Source organism: Balaenoptera acutorostrata, chromosome 19, assembly GCF_949987535.1.
Source record: "Balaenoptera acutorostrata chromosome 19, mBalAcu1.1, whole genome shotgun sequence".
NCBI classification, from domain to species: Eukaryota; Metazoa; Chordata; class Mammalia; order Artiodactyla; family Balaenopteridae; genus Balaenoptera; species Balaenoptera acutorostrata.
Genome location: NC_080082.1, coordinates 17,826,021 through 17,848,712, shown reverse-complemented (window position 1 = coordinate 17,848,712; position 22,692 = coordinate 17,826,021). Strand labels below are relative to the sequence as shown.

Here is a 22,692-nt window from a genome sequence, read left to right as displayed (position 1 = left end):
GTAAATTTGACAATATAATAACTTCTGACCCAGCAGTTCCATTTCTAGGGATATATACATACTCAAGAGAAATGTGTGTACAAGTATACCAGTGAACACGTACTAGAATGCTCATAGCAACATTATTCAAGATATTAAAATATTGGAAACAACCCAAATAACCATTCATTAGTAAAATGAATGAATTCATTCTGGGATATTCATATAGTGGAATACTTCAAAGCAATAAAAATAACTGAGTCACAACTATGTGCAATAACCTGAATAAATCTGAATGAAGAGAGTTCTGTCTTATGTCCAGGAAGTTGTTGTTGAACCTGTATCTCCTTTGGTGCAGTATAGGTGCATTTCCTCTGGTTCTGTTCTCAGTGGCCGTAAAGTTACAAAGGATTATATGAGGATTGGGGGTCAACCATTCTCAGTCTTGTGCACTGAAGACTTTATCTTCCGTGTTTTGAACTCTTTTGTCCCTTGTGGCTGCTCTGGAAGATACCTGAATTCATTACTCTTCTGGGGAGATTACTTTTTTAAGTTTCCCTGTGCCATATTGCTGTTGTACATACTGACCAACTTGCTTGTGTCTTTAAACAGAGCTACCTGGCTGACATTCTAAACTTGTCCAGAACAGCTTTCTGCCATACTTAAATGTACAAAGTGCTAGATATGTTTAGGCAAAGAGAATCATTTTTATTACTGAACCTCAGCTGGTGTTTTGGGCTTCAAAGCCTTTTAGTACCTCGACTGCGTATGTCATAAGTGGGGGGGCAGCCAGGTCATTTGGATCACGGAAGAATTATAACTTAAAACTAGCAGTACTAATAAGCTCTGTTAGAGAAGAAGGATTTTTTCAGCTGTGTGGCTTGCGGGATCTTAGTTCCCCAACCAGGGATTGAACCTGGGCCACCGCAGTGAAAGCGCAGAGTCTTAACCGCTGGACCGCCAAGGGAATCCCCAGGAAGGATTATTTTAAGGAGAATAATGACTGTCCTGAAACTCTGAGGAAAGTTTCTTACAGGACTTTTTAAGCCAACTACCATTTATTTAACTTTATTAGAACTATCAGTATGTTGTGTGTGTGCATGTGTGTGTGTCCTTATTAGTGTCTGAACTTAAGTAGGGATTAAGAGGATGGGAATCAGGATAGGAATTAGACTGCTTGACCAACTTCCCTTTGTGATTTTGGGTGCAAAGCTTGTATTTCATATATAAAATGAGACTAATAATACCTATTTCATAGGATTGTTGTGAGGATTAAATTTTAAAAATACATGTGGGGCAGATGTAATATCGTCAACAGTTGTATTAGGTATCATTGGTTCTAAATTTATAATTATATACATAAAATGGTGGCTTTTTCCTGCTTAAAGATGTTAATTGTAGAATATGTGAAAAAGCATAAAGAAAAATTTAAACTCTCCATAATCCCGTAACCCAGAAATAACCACTTTATGTCTTTGTGAAAACATATATACTTAGGTGTGTATGTATATGTTTTTTGGGTATTATACCATACATTCCGTTTTTAATCCTTTTAAAATTATTGTTTAACTTCAGTCCAGATCTTTGGATTTTTTTATTTCCCCAAATAAAATTCTTTGCTACAAAAATATTAAAATGTGAAAAATGTTTAAAATATTAAAATGTGAATGTTGAAAGATAGGGAACATTTGGTATGAAATGTTCACGATTTTATTGCTTCTCCCCCCTCCCCCCCCAAACGTCTAGCTACTGGTCGTATTGGATCTTCCCCATCGTAGGTGCTCTTCTCTTAGGTTTTCTGTATCGTTACTACATGGCGGAGAGCAAGTCCTCCTGAGGAGACCTTGTTGAAATCTGGAAAGCACATCCACTTGGGAGTGAGAACTAGACACTTGTTTGGAGGCTGCAGCGGTGCCCTCTTCTCGAATCCTGCCAATTGTATTCTTCTCCCTCGGACCCCAGACTGTTGGCCAGACATCCGCCTCAGCCCTGGGGCCAGTGTCCAAGTCATTTCTCAGAGCCTTATTCTCAAAACACCTGCTCATTGTGTCCTTGCCTTTGTTTCCTCTCTTTACTCTTTTCCACGAGCACCTTTATGTTTCAAAACTTTCTTTTATAATTATAGTCTAAGTGTCCTAGTGACATTGCCCTTTGGTAAAATTGCCTGCTTTCCAGTACTTTGAATGCACATTAGACATACTTAATAGGGCATCACACTCTGGTTTTGAAGCTTTTCTTTTTCCCTTTTTCTTTTAAGTAAATATTATTTTAAAAATTATGACTTAATTATTTATCATAAGAGGTTTAATTCATGAAGTCAGGTTGCACACCTGCGACTTAAAACACAACTGCAGAATGATCTTGTTCCTTGTTTATATTTGTTAAAACTGAGTGTAGCAAGGAGCCCTTGCCACCTCCTAAGGCCACCAAATGGTGCTGGGCAGAACTCTGCTTCCCTTTTGTTTATGGGGAGTGGAGAGAAACAGGGAAAGGAAGAGATGAAATGGGATGATAGAGTGAATTCATGGTAATCTTTCTTTTTGAAAAATACTGAAAAACACTACTTTTAGGACAGGAGTTTAGAAAAGGCACCAAAAACTTTATCCTTTACTTTGGCACCAGTTCCTAGCCATCTTTTTTCTTTTCTTTTCTTTTTTTTTTTTTTTTTTAAAACCCCTTACCATCTTGTATTGGTAAAATATAAATTTATAAGTATGTGTTTAGAGCTTTACAGTTTTGTTAAAGGATTTTGCTCTTTTTTTGTTTATCAACTGGTAATTTTTTATTCCCCTTTTTACAGAAGTAAGAGACTCCAAATTGATCAAAGGTACAGTATTTAATCTTCTGTTTGCCCCAGTAAAATAACTCCCATGGTAAAGCGGCATTCAGAGGGGGAAGATCAGGACAAGAGAATGTTTTCCATTTCATGTGTATTTTACCTCCATGGCTCCAATTTGTGGTTTTGTTGTTTTTTCCATTGAGAATAAAAAACTGGTAGTTTTTTTTTTTTTCTCAGATGACTGTTTCATTGAGGAGTAGGTTATTATTTAGAGTTATGTTACTGTTTCTCCTTGGTTCGGACTTGCTCTGGTGTATTTGACTGCTTTTTCCGCCCCCGTGGAAGCACCTGAGGAGACCGTCTGCTGGGGGTTTTCTGTCGACAACTGTGGTGATTTTTCTCCCCATCCTTTGAGGATGACCAGTCTACTCTGAGCCATCGTCACATGCAGCAGGAAGCAGCGTGGTTCCGGAAGGACCACGGGCACTGCTCAGCATCCTCCCCTGTTCCTGCTTGCCAGGCACTTGACAGGACAGGAAGCTGCACAGCACACCAGTGTCTGCCCATGCAAACTGTTTAAGAAAAAGTTCAACCCAGGTCTTGTATCCTGTGATTTAGCAGTTGAGTGAATTCACAGTTTGTAAAAATCATGTCAACCTGCTAATCACACACTTGGTTATGACATTATGGAGAAATTTTAGGGGCTTTCTGGCTGACTTTTATATGTCAGGGATATGGGTAAATTTTTTAAACATATCTTTTTTTTTTTTTTTTTTTTTGATGTGGCCCATCTTTTAAAGTCTTTATTGAATTTGTTACAATATCGCTTCTGTTTTATGTTTTGGTTTTTTGGCCGCAAGGCATGTGGCATCTTGGCTCCCCGACCAGGGATCGAACCTGCACCCCCTGCATTGGAAGGCGAAGCCTCAACCACTGGACCACCAGGGAAGTCCCTAAAACTTATATCTTTAGAAAATGTTTTGTATGTATTATAAGATGCCACTGTAAGACAATTTATTGAAAGAAAAATCTTTGGTTATTGTGTAACAGAGGTGGTGTGACTTGATGCTCCTCCAGGAAGGCAAGGAAGGGTTGCCTTGAATAAGAATTGGTATATAATTGCTGTAATCATTAAGTTGCATGATCACATGGGCCCACACTGGGGTAGAAAAGAAGAACAAAGGAGTATTGAGGAGCTGGAAAGGGAACATTCAAGCTAAAACTAAGCCAGAAGATAACTTGGGTCAATTAAAAGTGTGTTGGCAGTCCCCAAAATTGAATGAAAAACATCTGGCTTAGAAGAAATGTTAAAGAACGATATTCTTAAGTAAAATTTGTGTTTTTTTTGATATTTTTAGGGTAAAGACCACTGCAAAAGGTATGTTTTTCTATTTCATATTGGTTGTCTTTTCCTGTTTATATCTGGACTTGTTTTTGTTCAGAGCCAGAGGAAAAGATTTTCAGACTTTGTCTCAACCATCCATGAAATCCATCCAATACCCAGGGCTTCTTTTGATCTCCTGCTAATATCATGTCACTTTGTATTATAAAAACCACTTTTGGGTCCATTTACTATTATTCTGCTGCCTACATGAACAACCAGGTAGAGCTTGTGTGAGTTTGCAGAGGTTCTTTTCTAAACAATAAAGTAATATAGTATGTTAGCCGAATCCATCAAAAAGGACTTTTGTTTTAAGAAGTAGACAGGAGTTCTCAAAACAGCCTCGACATTGGTGGGTCCTGAAAACCCCTCTGGAGAGACAGTGGAGCCAGTCCCTGTTGGCCAGCCGGGCCTCCTGGGATGTCTCTGGGGTGTTCGGTTGTTTATTCCCAAGGAAGGCTCATTGCTGCCGCTCACCAAACTGTACACATAATGGCTGGAGAGCACAAGAGGAGGAGATGAGGGGAAATTAGTGCCCCCAAAATAGGGATGTTAGTGCTGGGTCCCAAAATTTCCTGCCCCTGTCTCTCAGGAATTGGTTTTGCTTTCCAAATGACAACGTTTGTAAAGACAGGAAAGTGGTACAGATAAAGTTTATACTGTGTTTAGTTCTAATTTGACCGCTTAAGCAGCAACAAAAATCCATTGGAACCTATAATTTGAGCCGTAAAGTTCTTTCAGCCGTTGTCACAAATCCACACGTTGTGAAATAAGAACATTGTTGAGTATATACTCAGTTCCCAAGTGGAGCAGTGAAAAATGCTTTACAGGCCAGATATATCATTACTTACGTAGTATCTCATGCTTAAAATCTTAAGTGATACCTATCTGATGAAATTCCATTTTAGAAACGCAGAACTTGAATGTTCATTACTTCCTTCTCCAGGAGGAATGGATTCAGACATGTCTTGTCTCAACAGGAGATTGATCTTTTTTTTCTTTCTTCTTTTTTTTAACCATCTCGTTCTTTTGCCAAATACCACAGAAGTAATGGGAAGTTTAGTCACATTTGATGGTTGTGCCCTGGAAGAGCTTGGGTTTGGAATTTGCGGGGGTGATCTCAAAGGGAGGTTTCAAGAAGTAGAGAGGTATTTGTCAAGTCACCTACCCTACATCTAGCATCCCACTCATGAATTTTAGGAGCTGCTTTGTGCCTACACCTATATTCTACATTTGCTATTTAGGCAAAACATTATTATGATTATTTAATTTCCTTTTGACTTCACCCTCTGAGCGAGTAATATTAACATTCCTTTTGTGTATTCAGTAATGAAGTTTGTTTACCTATTTTATTTCAGCATATTTTGAACAAAGATCTTTGTCTCTTTCTGCTGGAATGTGCACACAGTGAATGTTTGTTAGAACTACACACAATAAAGATACTGTTTTCTTTTTCTCTCCCTGACTACAGTTATTTTTTTCTTTTTACATTTATTTAGCTTTGCTCTTATTATTTTATTTTTTGGCTGCATTTGGTCTTCATTGCTGTGTGCGGGCTTTCTCTAGTTGTGGTGAGTGGGGACTACTCTTCGTTGCAGTGCACAGGCTTCTCACTGCGGTGGCTTCTCTTGTTGCAGAGCACCGGCTCTAGGCACGTGAGCTTCAGTAATTGTGGCACGTGGGCTCAGTAGTTGTGGCTCGTGGGCTCTAGAGTGCAGGCTCCATAGTTGTGGCGCACGGGCTTAGTTGCTCCACGTCCAGGGATCGTCCTGGACCAGGGCTAGAACCCATGTCCCCTGCATTTACAGGCGGATTCTTAACCACTTTGCCACCAGGGAAATCCCTACAGTTATTTTAAAAAAAAAATTTTTTTTTTTTTTTTTTAAGGAGAAATGTTGGTTCTGTAATTCTCAGGTGTTCTGGAAGAAAAGAATTTGAGAAGCATAAAAGTCACCTATATCTATGCTACTACTGGGTTTAGTGTAACTAGATGGGGAGTTTTGCACTTTTTCAGGATTCTTACTGCTGCTCTTTCCTTGACGTGAGTTGCGCATTGGATAATCCTGAGAGGCAGAAATCAAGACTTGCTGTATTAACGGATGTGAAGTGGCAACCAGGTAGACAGGTTGGGAGTTCTGTTTTTACTGAAACCATCTGGTAAAGAGAAGCCAGTTCAAGGTAATAATATGTTGTTATCTGTAATGCCAGTCTTCAAATGGTTGTTTTTCTTGGAAACAGCTAAACTGTTGGGGAAAATTAAACATTGAGATCGAAGTTCTAGTGACTATGTTAATAAAACAAGGTAAATAAACCATTTGTATAATTACCTTTAAAACATACTGATAGCCTTCTAACATTACCAATGAGATGTCGTTCCTTAGGGCTTGGTTATTTCACTATCACATGAATTGAGGATTACTAACAGGAAAGGAAAGTCCCATTCTTATTACTAGTGTTTGAATCTAATGTTTAACCTTCAGTCATAATAATTCACATCACTCTTCCTGATGCTGAGTACTTAGCAGGCACTTGACAAATCCTGGTTGATTCCTGAAAACTTGAGGTCGAAGATTGTCATTTCAATTATGTAAATTTAAGGTAAGAAACACCTTACCTTAAATTAAGAAACAAATGCAAATACAAATGTTTGTTACAAGTGTGACAAGTGGCGTTTTTGATTCATCCGTGCCAGTCTCAGAGCAGTTTCCTACTGTTTGTTCCTGGTTCTAATCTGTGACTGAAACATTGATGTTAACTTTAGAAGCACCATGGACCTGGAAAGAGAAAAATTTTTAAACCCGGGTGCCTGAATTTCATTTTTCTTTAGAGAAGCTTACTTTTGGGATCTTTTTTTTCTAGTTTCCTCATTGAAGTTTTTCAGAAAAGGAGGTGGCATTACTTACAAAACAATAGGATGATGTCCACAATAAAAACGAATCTTCTCACAAACCTGCCCACTCTTGACTTATCACCCAAGAAATCTAATAAGGAGCAGCACAGGAAAATGAGCTTTCTTAGACTTCCAATGTGACCCGCTTTTTCTTTTCTGAATCTTTTTTTTAGGTGTTTTTTGTTTGTTTTTAGTTTTTGGATTTTTCCTACACTCATTCTACTCCATCTTGCCCCTTTAAACTGCAGTACTCTGTCTCATGGTTTACTAATAAGTGACCCCTTAGCCACGCTCCTCTTCATTTTTAAGTATTATGGTCCAAAAATGTACCCACTAGCCTGTTGTAGAAAACATTTGGAAGAAATTAAGCTGATTTGTTTTTAAGCCAGACCATGCATGCAAACTAGTGAAGTTCTGTTTGAACATCTTTATTGACCTTCATTTAGGGCTAAAAGTCTACCACTGGACCTTTTCATGTATGAGTCAGTAAATTTGCTTTTTGTCTTAAGCTAGTTCAGATTTAGTTTTTAAAACATATCCTAACTACAGTGGCCTCTGCTGCTTACCTGACCTTAAAATGCCTGCCTTGGTAACAAAGGGTTCTGCCTCTCCAAGTATACCTAAGCTCTCACAGGGCAGAGACTCGTTTTTTTATTCTGTGCTAAGTCTCGTTGCAAAGAAGAAATATTCTTTGCTTAAAAAAGATACACACTCAGATTATTTTTGTCATAGAATAAGATACATAAGTAAGGAACCTATTTAAGCTAACAGGTAAAAGGGAACTTACTTGTTATGAATCAGTTACGAATGAGCATCTGATGGAACTCAGGGTTAGGAAGCACAACTGGACCCCATGAGAACTGGGACCAGGAATCAGAAGACCAATAGGAATCAAGGTGGCTACATTAGTTTCCAGTCCAAACCTCTTATGGAAATTAATTCTTAGAAGTGAGAATGTAATTGGCTAGATAGTATCAAGAGTGTCCATTTCTGATCCCATCAAGGGCAGGGGGACCCATTCTTCAGCTTTGAATGGAGGGGTGGATCATAGGGGAAGCAGATACCCAAGGCAGATACTGTTATCACATACTTTGTGTATTTTGTTTAAGTGTCTTCATTAATGGACTATACAACCTCTGAAGGAAGCGTCTTTGCATCCCTCAGGGTGCCCTGCTTTATGCTGGGCCATAGGAAGGGCTAAGCAGATTCAGTATGGTTTATCATGCTGTGTCTGAACGAACAACCTATCCAAATTTGTTGAATTATCTGGGACTCCTAAGTAGAATTCTGAGATGAATCCCAGTGCTGCCCACATCACTAACGACCGAAAAACCTCATTGACTCCTGCATCCCCACAAACCCATTCTGTTTTCTCTGTAAATAAATTCAGCTGCCAGTATTTATTGGTTTCTTAGAAATATTTTAAATGAACTTTATTTTTTAGAGCAGTTTTAAATTTAGAAAAATTGTGACAATAATACAGAGTTCCCATAAACTTAGCACCCGGTTTCCCCTATTACTAGCATCTTAAACATTAGTGTGGTACATTGGTTACAGTTAATGAACCTGTATCAGTACATTATTACCAAAGTCCACAATTTATTCATACTTCCTCAGTTTTTACCTAATATCTTTTTTTCTGTTCTACTTTTACATTTAGTCATCATGTTTTCTTTGCCTCCTCTTGACTGTGACAGTTGCTCGTTGCTCCGACTCTTGTTTGTGATGACCTTGACTATTTTTTTTTTTTTTTTTAAAGCAAATTTTTTTTTTTTTTAATTTATTTTATTTATGGCTGTGTTGGGTCTTCGTTTCTGTGCGAGGGCTCTCTCCAGTTGTGGCAAGCGGGGGCCACTCTTCATCGCGGTGCGCGGGCCTCTCGCTATCGCCGCGGCCTCTCTTGTTGCGGAGCACAGGCTCCAGACGCGCAGGCTCAGCAATTGTGGCTCACGGGCCCAGCCGCTCCGCGGCATGTGGGATCTTCCCAGACCAGGGCTCGAACCCGTGTCCCCTGCATTGGCAGGCGGATTCTCAACCACTGCGCCACCAGGGAAGCCCGACCTTGACTATTTTGAGGAGTATTGGTCAGGTACACTGTAGGATGCCCTCAACTGGAACTTGATATTTTTCTTATAATTAGACTGAGGTTGGGGTGGGGGAAGGCTCCAGATGTAATTTGTTATTATTGCATCATATCAAGGGTATATACTATCAATACGATTTATGAGACTGACCTTGATCAAAAGGATGAGGTAGTGTTTATTAGGGTTTTTTTTGTTGTTGACGTATAGTTGATTTACAATATTGTGTTAGTTTGTAGGTGTACAGCAAAATGATTTGACATATATATATATATATATTATTTTTTCAGATTCTTTTCCATTATAGGTGTTTATTAGGTTTCTTTTCTATAAAGTTACTCTTTGAAAGGAACTTTCCATACTGTTTCGTATTAGGAGGAAGTTACTATGGGCAGCCCACGCTCCACCTCCTTGAGGGTGGAGTATCTACATAAATCATTTGGAATTCTTCTGTATGGGAGATTGGTTCATAGAATTTTTTTTTCTTTAAGTTCTCATCACAAGAAAAAAATTTTTATAACTGTGTGGTGATGGATGTTAACTAAACTTATTGTGGTAATCATTTCGCAACATATACATATATCAAATCATGATGTACACCTAAAACTAATACAGTGTTATATGTCAATTATTAGTTATCTATTTTATACATATTAGTGTATATATGTCAGTCCCAATCTCCCAATGCATTCCACCCCCCACCCCCTGCTTTCCCTCCTTGATGTCCATATATTTGTTCTCTATATCTGTGTGTCTATTTCTGAGTTGCAAACCAGTTCATCTGTACCATTTTTCGGTTCATAGAATTTTATACTTGATAAATATTGATGGGTTTTGACCACCCTAAAAAAAATAACAGTAAGGGGCTTCAGATTGAACATAGTAGTTTGACAAACTTATCTCTGTTCCCTTCCAAAAGCCACATAAATGATGAGAGTAAGGAATAAACGAAGATACAAAGTGAATAAGAGAGTACACCTCTGTCAATGAAAGATCTCAGGAAATTTTTGGAAGATCAAAGACCAGTAAACTGAGATGATCTTGATGTGAGATTGATTACAAGGCAAAGCTGAGGGCCATGGTGAGTGGGGATTAAGTGGAATTTCATACTAATTGCTGAGATACCTCCCCACCCGCACCCCCTTGGCTTGTAGAATAGTAACAGTCAAGATTATACCCCCAGGCAGCGGTTAGGAAGATTTCTCTCTGGAGAAACCCACCAGTTCTAGAGAAGAGGTCAACAGCTGCTGACACCTGGCGGCTTCCACAAGGTCACCTGGCAGTGAAATCCTTCAATCAATCAGCTCTTCAGATGTAAAGCATGCAAAAAGGTTTTTAGTGCCTTCCTTAACAGTTAAATATAAACGGATAGCCAAGGGCTATCAACCATTTTTGGAAGCTTTAGTACAAAAGATAGAGATCAAAACAAATGGGAAAAAAAGAGGAAGAAATAATGCAGAAGAAAAGAAAACAAAACTTGCAACTTCAGAGAGATGATATTGTATCCATGAATACAAACCAAGGATGCTATTTAAAAAGGAGCAAAGGATAAGAATTCTAGAAATTACAAATTTGAGGCTACTAGTGATTGCTAAAATTAGTAGGCAAAAGCTTAAGCAGAAACGATATTTACATAGTCAAAAGTATCTCCCCCAAAGCATTTACTAGTTAAAAAGAGAAAAGCAGTTATTTTAGTGAAGAAAGCTGGCTGACTTAACGAAGTCGGTCAGGTTTAACATCATCAGTAATAACACATCAATATCATGTACCCTTGAAATGATGCACTGAGAAGAACATATCCTGTCTATTGTATTCCCCAAAATTAGTAACCTCAATCTAATCATGACAAAATATCAGACAGACCCAAATTGATGGACACTCTGCAAAACCCTCAGCCAATATTCTCCAAAAGTGTCAAGGGTCATGAAAGACAAGGAAAGACTGAAGAACTGTCACAGACTGGAGGAGACTAAGGAGACATGACCACCATATACAGTGTGGGATCCTGGATTAGATCCAGAAAAAGGACATTAGTGGCATGACTTGTGACATGCAAATGAAGTCTGTACTTCATGGCATTGTTGCAACGTTAACTTCTTAGTTTTGATAATTGTACTTTGATTATGTAAGATGTTAACATTAGGGGACTACCTTTGCAAGTCTTTGTAAGCCTAAAATTATTTCAAAATAAAGTCTTTTAATGAGAGCAGAAATAAAAAAAAGAAAGCAGTAGAAGAGATGGAAAATAAAAAAGAGGAAATCTCCCACAAGGTAGAACAAAAACGAAAAGATGGAAAATGAGAGTTTATACAAGGAGATACCCTGTCTCAAGAGGAGATCTAGAAGTGAAAAATGAAGAAACTATCACAGAAATAATACAAGAAAACATTCCAAGGAATTCCCTGGTGGTCCAGTGATTAGAACTCGGCACTTTCACTGCCAGTGGTCCAGGTTCGATCCCTGGTCGGGGAACTAAGATCCCACAAGCCATGAGGTGTGGCCAAAAAATAAAAAAATAAATAAAATAAAAGTAAAGAAAACATGTCAGAACAAATTATGATTTTTGAGGTTGAAATGACTGAGTGCTCAACACAATAATGAAAAATGACTCTTTCCAAGGCATATCATTGTGGAATTTCAGAACAGAAGGGATAAGAAAATCCAAAACCACTGACCATGGCCACATCTTGGATCATCTTGAAATCACCTTGGAACATTAAAAAATACCAATATTTGACCCTGCCACAGATCAATTAAAAAAGCAAAAGCTCTGTTTCAGGGGAATCTGATGCATGGTGAGGGTTGAGAACCATGGTCCTAAAAGCTTCCAAAGAGAAAAAGTAGATCACTTTGGAAGAATCAGGAAGTGATATCACAACTTCTCAACAGCAGCATTGTAAATAAGAACCCAGTGGAACAAAGCTTTCCGAAAGAAAATGTCTTCTAAGCTAGAATTCTGGATAGTTAAGAAATCTCTTGTTCATGAAAATTAAAAATTATCACCCATAAGTCTGTTCAGAGGCTTGGGCTTTTTCGAAATGAGATTTTTTTTTTTTTTAAGCAGATGTACCCAGTCATTTTCTGCCTCTCCTGTGCACATTCCTTCCAAGTTATTCATTCATTCTTTCTTTCTTTCTTTCTTTCTTTCTTTCTTTCTTTCTTTCTTTCTTTCTGGCTGTGTTGGGTCTTCGTTTCTGTGCGAGGGCTTTCTCTAGTTGTGGCGAGTGGGGGCCAGTCTTCATCGCGGTGCGCAGGCCTCTCTTGTTGCGGAGCACAACCTCCAGACGCACAGGCTCAGTAGTTGTGGCTCACGGGCCCAGTTGCTCCGCAGCATGTGGGATCTTCCCAGACCAGGGCTCGAACCCATGTCCCCTGTGTTGGCAGGCGGATTCTCAACCACTGCACCACCAGGGAAGCCCCAAGTTATTCTTTCTTAAACACATTCTTTATTCAAGAATTGCCTAGTTTTCAATATCTTCTATGATTGGACCCAACACTACCTACCTAGACAATCTGCTCTCAGCTGGCCACTCCTCCTACTGTCTTTTGCTTCCACCTTGCCCTTTCCTGTCTCTTGTACCCTTCAGAGTTCTTTTCCATGAGCCATAATATCCAACTTCCCCCCCCCCACCCATCCCAAATGGGTTTTGTCCTGAGTTTTTTTTTTTTTTCTTTTTGGTCCTGAGTTTTGATTGCAGTTGACTAGACTGTTTGCTTGTAGCACTGCATTTTTTTTTTTTAAAGATCTTTATTGGAGTATAATTGCTTTACAATGTTGTGTTAGTTTCTGCTGTATGACAAAGTGAATCAGGTATATGTATACATATATCCCCATATCCCCTCCCTCTTGCACCACCCTCCCAATCCCACCCCTCTAGGTGGTCACAAAGCACCGGGCTGATCTCCCTATGTAGCCCCGTGTTTGATCCGAGCTCAGTGGGAAGTGGAGCCACGCTGGCAAGCATGAAGAGTGGCAGTGGGATAGGCAGCATATTTATCATGTTGGTCTAGCTGAATCATACCCGGACTGCAAAGTCCAGCCCAAGTCTCACTTTCTCCATGAAACCTCACTCCGGTTCACTATTCACTATTCCCTTCTCTGAGTGCCTGGCACACACTTATGGCCATTTTCATTCTTTGGCACCAGATGAGTCCCTCTGTTAATCTTCCCAGCTAGAGTGGAGTGTCTTTGAGGACAGAGATTGGGCAATTGGCATTATTTTGTGTTTCTCCACTGTACCTAGTACAGTGCTCTAACACAGTAGATGCTCAGAATACATTTGACTGGTTGGTGGAGTAATAGTGAAGTGGAAAATGTGCCCTCTGCAGGTATGGAAGGAAAAGAGCATTCCTCTTAAAATCTCTACAACCTTGATATGATTTTTATGGAGCAAACTAACAGAGGCTTTTTCCTAACATTTCATGTCCCCATTAGAAGATCCTTGACTGTATTGGGTCTTGGCATCATGACATATTCAACTTCTTTCAAAATGGCCTAACCTATACCAAAAAGCAAACTGGGGTAATATTGGATTATAAATAAGATACATTACCAGTTAACATAAGGGGGAATAGTAAAATACATTTGCCTCGTGTCATTCTTGAGAAAACTGGAATTCTAACAAGAATGAATGTTCAAACATCCAGGGGATATTGGATGGCTGTTAGATATCAAAAATGCAAGTAAAATGATTGATACTCACAGGATAGTATATTTTTACTCTAGTAAAAAGTACATTTTCTGAAACATGAGGGTGTTTAGGCCCATTGAGATCTAGTGCGTTATAGTGATGTACTTTCTTATATTAGAACTTTGCATATTAGATAGTTTAATATTTGTGCTGATATGTTGCCTTGTAAAATATAGTAGCAATTAAAATTAGAAACATCTGTGAGAAAAAAATTTTCTCAAGAATGTTACTTCTGTGGCAAATATTTTTCTGAAGGATATGCTGGGTTTTTTACTCTTCAGTTGGAATTGCCCTTGTATTCATCCTTTCTTGATGGTGCTAAGAGTGTTATCAGTTGTGTATTTATCCACTGTGAATGATTATTTGGAGACCTTTTTTTCAAACAGTATAAAATAATTGGTACATATACACTTATGTATATAAAATGTATATACATATACAGTGTAATTAATACCTTATCTTTGAAATCTATCTGTCCTTTCATCCACAGACATACATGTTTTACCACTTAACATAAAATATCACTCTTGTATCTCCCATTATTGTGATTGTTTTTCACTGATGTGTATAGCTTACCTACCCAGATCTTCTTTGATGATAGAGTTCACCAACAGGTATTCATCTCTGTTTGAATAATATGTGACTAGCACATTGAAAAAAGGGATGTAAACCTGTTACATTTCCAGCTACTGTAAGCAAGTGAATATTAATACATATGTATATATATGAGTCTCATATTTATCATATTTATTCAAAAATTGGTGGTGTAGAGAATATTCAAACATCTAGGAGGACCGAATGGCTGGGGTATCATCGAGGTAACTGAAGGAACTGGAGTGTTCTGAAGAGCCTTGACTCACTTTGTAGCATTTAAATGATGGGGTTGGGCTTCCCTGGTGGTGCAGTGGTTGGGAATCCACCTGCCAATGCAGGAGACAAGGGTTCGAGCCCTGGTCTGGGAAGATCCCACATGCAGTGGAGCAACTAAGCCCGTGCACCACAACTACTGAGCCTGTACTGTAGAGCCCACTAGCCACAACTACTGAGCCCATGTGCCACAACTACTGAAGCCCGCATGCCTAGAGCCCATGCTCTGTAACAAGAGAGGCCACTGCAATGAGAAGCCTGCACACCGCAATGAAGAGTAGCCCCCCCTCACCACAAGAGAAAAGCCCACGTGCAGCAACGAAGACCCAATGCAGCCAAAAGTAAATTTAAAAAACTAAACTAAAATAAATGACGGGCTCCATGTGCCCTGCCTGTCATCATGTGATTTGTAAAGGGGTAGAATTTGTATACTAAGAGTATATTGAAACATTGTGTTCTGTGCTTAACATCACTGGTAACAGACACTATCCCAATAACATTAAAGAATATGTTTATGACTCAGTGCCCAAATGGGCAATTCAGAGAGGAAGGATCATTGACGTTTGGGGGAGGGGGGACAGGAGTGGCTGTGTTTATTTTGCCACGGTCAATTTATTCTCTCCTCCCAGAGAGTTACTTACCTCTAACCTTGAATCTCCAACAGTATGTTCAGCCACAAATCTCCCCTGTTTATGACCCTTGTTACCGTTTATCAATATAAAGCATGTTTATACATTAGAGGAGCCAGACGTTTTCCGTTTTTATTCTGTGGCTTTCTGTAGGGAGCACTGGGATGGGCTTCTCAACATCCATCCTATCCCAGATGGTAAGTCTGAGACAGTTGGGACAGTTCTATTTCACATGGTTACGTATGTGACCCAATTCTCACCAGTGGCATGAAACCTCTGGAAGAAATTTCCTCTCCAGAGCCACAGAAATAACTGCTATGGCTGCCCTGCTTCCAGCCTGAGAATGAAGCAAACACGAAGGTGGCTGAGTGGAGAATGAGAGAACGTGAGACTTTGTTGCCTCCAGCTGCTGATGAAATGAACCCTGAAGCACACCCTACAGCAGGACTTCCATTTGTGTGGAGATCATAAATTTCCTTATTGTTTAAGTCATTTGAGTTGGGTTTTCTATTACTTGCAGCTGGAAGCATCCTTGCTGATAAATTATTCTTAAGAGGAATGACTCATAGGGAAACAGTCCTCCCAGCTTCTGATTAACTCTGGCCTCCAGAGATAATTATCTGGGCCATCAGATACACAAAAAATATGCAGGTCATAAGATTAAAATTAGAGTGGTTACATTTAAGGAGAGGGTATAGATGGTGACTGGGAGGGGGCCTGAGAGGGGTTTCTGGAATGTTGGTAATTCCTTGATCTGGGTGGTGGTTATATGGGTGTGTTTACTTCAGGGTAAATTCATTGAGCTGTAGACTTACGATTTGTGTACTTTTCTGCATGTAGGTTATACTTCAAGTACAAAAAAAAGTTTACTAAAAGATACTATATTGTAACCAGACCTCCAAACAGACTGTTTATATCTTGACTGGAAGGATATGAATGACATACCCTGGTCATTTTATTCGGCAGCCAAACTCAGCTGTAGGGATGTGCTTTCTTTGATAGACTTACAGAAGCTCATTGTAAAGACCCCCTGTCACTAGTGTGTGGCCAGCCTTCTCTAATCTCAGCCAAAATGTTTTCCCTTAGGGTTCCAATGGGAGGGCCTCACAGCCTTGCAGATGAAGGACTTCATCATTTTTAGAATTCAGTCACAATGACTATTAAAAACCAAAATGAAGGGACTTCCCTGGTGGTCCAGTGGTAAAGAATCTGCCTTCCAATGCAGGGGACGTGGGTTTGATCCCTGGCGGGGGAACTAAGATCCCACATGGCGCGGGGCAACTAAGCCCATGCGCCACAGCTAGAGAGAAGCCCGCTCGCTGCAACTAAGGCCTGGCGCAGCCAAAAATAATTAATTAATTAAATTTAATAAATATATAAAGGAACAAACCAAAATGAAAACTAACAGGCTGATGTCTGTCCACGTAGGGCTTGGTCAAGCAACATTCTCAGAGAGGCGTTCTAGTTATGGGAGGGTCCACTCCAGGGAAACCACTGGAGTTTGGTAAATGCACCACGGAACCTCATGCAGCCTAGGTTAAGACCTCTAGTTCACGGAGGAAGAGATGGAATATGTTCAGTTAGTTGTTTGTGGAAGAAGAATATATAGGCTTTAGGGACCAAATTATCTGGAAAAAGACTCGGCACCACTAGGGGAAAACCAGGTAAGAAAAGTTACTGTTAAAAAAAAAAAAAAGCAAAGGAAAAAAAAGTTACCATAAATCGTAGGTTGGAGAGTGGAATTGGACATGGGATAGCAAGTCATTGGGAATGTCAATCCTCATGAGGGAGAGGCTTTGGAGAGTGATCACATCACCATACTAAACGGGGAATCTGGTTGGTGGTCAGACCCATGGAATTCAAATTCCTTAGCGCTGTGGAGCCCTGTCCTGATTGAGGGGTCACATTGATCCACAGAACTGGAAGCTCATCAGAAAGTGGAGACATGATAATTTATTTCTGCTCCCCCTAACTCTTCAAGGCGCTTGCACATTCAGTATATCCTCGCTAAACCTTATGAGGTAGGTAATTTAGATATGATCATAAGAGAGACAGTGACTAAGAGAAGCCTTTAGAGTCAGACAGACCTGCATTCGAATCCTGTCTCTGTCTTACCCGTGGAGCGGTGTTGTGAAATTTACTCAGCCTGTGTCGGTGTTTCTCACCTCCAGGGGACATTTGGCAACATGTGGAGACATTTTTGATCATCACAACTGGAGGAGTGCTATTAGCATCCAGTGGGTAGAGGCCAGGGATGCTGCTAAACGTACCACAGTGCACAGGATAGTTCCCTCACGACGAACTGCGCAGGCCAAAAGGTCAACAGCGCTGCTGCTGGGAAACCCCTGCCTCTAATCTGATTCTTAGTCTCTTCATCCATACAATGGGGATTTTCACAATACCTCACTGGGTTGTTATATAGAGTAGATGAAATAACCATTGATGTTGGGTTGTCGGTTCTTCCACTCTTCCTGCCATTCTAGGAGCTGCCGTCTTAGGAATATACATCGCTACAGAGTTTAATTTCCATGGGCTGAACTGCCAACCATCTGTAGTCCCCAGTTTCATGATATTCGTCCTTGGCAGCCTTTTCGCGTGGTATGACTCTGCCCTTTGGCCACAGTTCATTGGATCAGAGCAGAGGCTGGATCCAAACTAAAGCAGTAAGAATTCTTTTCCCAACGAACTTTGTAATGTGTACTGAGAGATGCCAGGCTTAGTCTGGCTGGTGTCTTGAATGCAGAAGATATAAACCTGGGAGTTGTGGGTGGTCATTTTCTCACATGTGAATGAGATGCAAAAACAACCAGTTTATAGCAGAAGAGAAGTATGCAACAGTTCCAGAGGGAAAAGCAGCAATACAAGACAGAGTCCCCAGAGTCTGTTCCCTGCTGCACCCTGCCTTTAGGTTCTAGAGGCCATTTCTGCAACCATGTAATAATTCTTGCCTAAGCTGGCTTCAGTTATGTGTTTCTTGTGCTCATGGGACATATTACTGATAACTGATGACACATGTGAAAACACTTAGCACGGTATCTGGGAACAGTAATTCCTGAATAAGTGTCAGTTGTTATTATCATTCCCATTTTAGAGATAAGAAAGTCGAGGCAGAGAGACAATTTGTCTTCTGTCACACAGCTCTTTGGTGGTAACCCGATCTGGAATCCAGGTGTCCTGACCCCTAGATCTGGGTTCTGTTCTGTCTCTTCTCTTTTTTTTTCTTTTTTTTAATTTATTCATTTGTTTTTGGCTGCGTTGGGTCTTCGTTGCTGAGCGTGGGCTTTCTCTAGTTGTGGCGAGCGGGGGCTACTCTTCGTTGCGGTGCATGGGCTTCTCATTGCGGTGGCTTCTCTTGTTGTGGAGCATGGGCTTTAGGTGCATGGGCTTCAGTAGTGTGGCACGTGGGCTCAGTAGTTGTGGCTCGTGGGCTCTAGAGCACAGGCTCAGTAGTTGTGGCCCACGGGCCTAGTTGCTCCACGGCATGTGGGATCTTCCTGGACCATGGCTCGAACCCGTGTCCCCTGCATTGGCAGGTGGATTCTTATCCACTGCGCCACCAGGGAAGTCCCCTGTCTCTTCTTTGAATTGTGAAATGAAACTTTCAGAATAGTAAGTAAGTACCTATGTACAGTTAAAAGTAATTCAAAGTGAACCCTGGTGTATTCATCACCCAGGACAAGAACTAGAAGATTGGCTGCCCCTCAGAAGACCTTCCTGTGTCCCTCCCGCTCTCCCTGCCAGAGGTAACCAATATCCTGTTTTTTGGTTGAAATAACTTTTAATAGTTTTTCTACCCACATTTGCATCCCTAAAGCACATGATTTCATTTTACTTGTTTTGGAACTCTATATAAATGAAATTGTACTATACATATTTTCTTGTGACTTGTTTCTTTCAACACTGAGGCTCATCCATGCTGTGATGTGTAGCTGTAGTTCATTTATTTTCTTTGATGAATAGTCCACAGTGTATTTATGCAAGCTACTGTGAATGGACATTGGGTTATTTCCTATTTTTGGCCAACAGTATGACTGGGAGCATCCTTGTTTGTATATGCTGGTGTATATGTGCAAGGGTGTCTCTTGGATGTGTAAGTAGGAGAAGACCTGCTATGTTTGAGACTTCCTTTGCTCCACATCCATGTCAGTTTGGGTTTTTATCCATGCAGATGCCCATACCTCGGGCTACTAGATAAAGAAAGTACTGTGTAGTGCTGTGGGACACACATTTAAAACACAGAATCCTTCCTCAAAAAGTTACACATAGAATTACCATGTGATCTAGCAATTCCACACCTAGGTATCTACCCAGGAGAATTGAAAACATATGTTCACACAAAACTTGTGCATGAATGTTTATAGCAGCGTTATTCATAATAGCCAAAATGTGGAAACAACCCAAATGTCCATCGACTGATGAATGGATAAACAAAATGTGGTCTGTACCTACAATGGAATATTATTCAGCATAAAAAGGAATGAAACACTGATATATGCTACAACATTATGCTAAGTGAAAGAAGCCAGACACAGAAAGTCACATAGTATATCATTCTGCTTATATGGAATGTCCAGAATAGGCAAATTCATAGAAACAGAAAGTAGATTAGTGCTTACCAGGAGCTGGGAGGAGGGAAAACGGAGAGTGAGCCTAATGCGTACAGGGTTCTTTTTTGGGATGATGAAGATGGTCTCACAAATTTGTGAATATACCAAAAATCACTGAATTGTGTGCCGTAGCAGGTATGTGAATTATATCGTAATAGAAATGTAAATATAAATGTGATCGACAAACAGAATGATGAAGGAGGGCATCTTGCGGGGGGGGGGGTGGCTGGTGGCACTGGGCGGGGGGGGTGGACCTTTAGATTTGGTTCCTGGGAAGGTCTTTCCAAGGAGGAGGTGCTGTTTAGCTGGGACCTGAAGGATGAGCCCCAGGGTGATGAAGGTGCCATAGGCTGAGATGGGGAAGCTTGGACAAGAATCAGATTTGGGGGAGGAGATCAAGAGACCTCGCTGGGATATATTAAAGATAGAACCTATACAAACGCAGAAGAATAACAAGGCTGAGCGAGACTCCATGGGGCCCATGGAGAGGCTGAGCAGGAGAGGTGATGGCTGCGGGCTGACACCCAGTGCCTGCCTCTCGGAAGCCAGGACGTGTGTGGACTGCACCCTCCCTGGAGGTTACACCAAGTGCTGGCACAGCGCTCTGGCTCCCGGCCCGCCCGCCTGCTTGTGGGGCTCCTTCCAGCGTTTTTTGGGCCTTCTGCCACGTCCCTGGTCCTCCCCTTACAAAGGCAAGAAGGGCAGGGGAAGGGAGTGTCCCTTCTGAACACCAGATGTGACACATAGCCTTAAATAGGCAGGAGCTCCAGTCTGATAGCTGGGGTGGCCACAGGGAGAAAAGTGGGCTTGCCACCCCTGAAGGGTCCAAAATCTACTTAGAAAGGCACCAAGGCCCGTGGTGAATACTGTGGTGCCCAGGGCACCCAGAGGAAAAAGCAGGCCCAACATCGTGGCTGGAGCCAAGTCAAAGGGTCAGGAGAGAACTGCATCTCAACTAGCACATTCTTCCTCACCTCGTGGGTCCTGCGGTAGCAGTCAGCACTTTCAGTCAGCACCTTCGGGTGCTTCTAGCCCACACAACATGGCACGCTTCTGTATTTTCTTCCATAAAGGTCTCTCCCCTCTGGCTCTCTGCCCAGCCAGTTGCCCGCAGACTGGAAAACAAAGGCTCGAAGCCTTCCCCGGAGACCTGGGCTTAGGGATGGGCCTTGGGCAGGCTGGGCGGATGCTCTGTTGATTTTTTTTCCAAGTGCAGAGAATGTGACAGCCAGTTCCTGTTGGAAATAGCTTTTGTTTTCTTTGGAGCACAAAGCACTTTTCCTTTCTCGTGATTGTCTCGGCTCAGGTCATGTTTAGGATGATGATTCGCTAACCTAATTGCATGCCTTCCAGATCCATGGTTCTTAACCTTTCAGGGCATAGGCCCTATTGCAGCTCTGGTAAGAACTATGGACCCTCTTCCCAAAACGTACATACATACACATGCACATAAATATGCCCAATTTAATATTTAATATCAGTCCTAGCAGGTTCAGAACCCCTGGGTTGCGGAGGGGTGGGTCCTCCCTACCTCGCCACCCCTCACCCCCTGCCCCCAGCTTTCTTTTCCGTCTGGATCTTAAAATTCCCTCTCTTAGCCGTCCTCAGGGGCCAGCATTTCTTGCCTGGCTCCTGCCTGAATTAATCCCATGTATCCAGCCCACTGAGGAGCAGAGACTCTGGCTAGATTTGGGCTGTCTCCAGTTTCAAGTCTCTAGTCCACTGGTGCTCCAATTTTTCAGGCAGCAGAATATTCCAGTGGGATTTGTAAAATCTCTGTCTCATCCGTGCCTGGTTATTATGGAGGAGCCGGGCAGCCAGAGTCTCGGCAGATTCTAGAAGAGGTGGCACAGCTTTGGATGAGACTAGGGAGACAGGCGTTGTCTGGTTTTGTTAAATTCCAGAAGCAAGTCACTTTGCCAAAAATAAAAGACTGTCTAGACACTTACACACTAGAAGCTCTAATATGAGGAGAGACCATCCCGAAGATCATTGATTTATACTGTAAATGGCAAGACAATTTTTTTTTTTTTTTTTTTTTGGCCTCACTGCGTGGCTTGTGGGATCTTAGTTCCCTGACCAGGGATTGAACCCCGGCCCTCAGCAGTGAGAGCTTGGAGTCGTAACCACTGGACCGCCAGGGAATTCCCTGGGTTAATTTATTTAACAGGCACGAATTATGTCCCTGTCCTGTGCCGGGCACTGTTCTAGGCACCGGGGTGCACGGTGAGTCAGACAGACAAGGTACCAGAGAGTTTTAGTTAGCGGCAAGCGCAAGGATGAAAATAAAATAGGGTGAAGTGATGGACGTGATGGCGGTGGGGACACGATCAGAGAAGATATCTCTGAGAAGGTGCCTTGGAGCTGAAACCTGCGTATTGAAAATGAAGCATCCATTGGGAGGAGGAGGAGAGCTCCAGGTGGAGGGAGCAGCTGCAAAGGCCCTGAGGCTGGAACCAGTTGGGCTGCTTGAGGAAAAGGAAAACACGTGTGGCTGGTGCAGCTTCCGGGAGAGGGGAGGTCGGGGCTGGGACGGAAGAGGTAGGCAGCGGATGGACGGCGTCGGGCTTTGCAGAAAAGACAACGGAGAGTGTGGGGCAGGCGTCTCATGTGATTGGATTTGCGTTTTGAGAACTGGCCTCCGTGGAAAGAAGTGTCTTCTGGGAGAGCAAGAGCGGAAGGGGGAGCAGTACGAGGCTGACGAATGATCCAAGTGAGTGGGAGATGGTGGCTCGGACCTCTTGGTGGCCGTACAGATGGCAAGACAGCCATTTTCCAGTGAACACAC

At 41.5% G+C, this 22,692-nt stretch overlaps 2 protein-coding genes across 4 annotated transcripts in view; both read left to right on the top strand.

Moving 5' to 3' along the window:
* LOC103003768 (cytochrome b5 type B) overlaps positions 1-5,604 on the top strand; it is a 33,241-nt gene extending 27,637 nt beyond the window's left edge. Inside the window, exons 5-6 of one of the 3 annotated variants that reach the window (XR_009006089.1) lie at positions 1,726-2,806; positions 3,619-5,604. Coding sequence is in view for 2 of the 3 variants with exons in the window: in XM_007198197.2 (XP_007198259.2) it covers positions 1,726-1,816 (91 nt within the window). In the remaining variant the exon portion in view is untranslated. Of the gene's footprint in view, positions 1-1,725 lie in introns of all 3 variants that reach the window. The other 2 variants (XM_007198198.2, XM_007198197.2) reach the window with 2 other exon arrangements.
* A 13,373-nt stretch (positions 5,605-18,977) lies between these two features.
* The window catches only part of NFAT5 (nuclear factor of activated T cells 5), a 190,433-nt gene continuing 186,718 nt past the window's right edge, over positions 18,978-22,692 (top strand). Inside the window, exon 1 of the mRNA XM_057533772.1 lies at positions 18,978-19,040. The gene's annotated coding sequence lies outside the window, so the exon portion shown is untranslated. The remainder of the gene's footprint in view (positions 19,041-22,692) is intronic.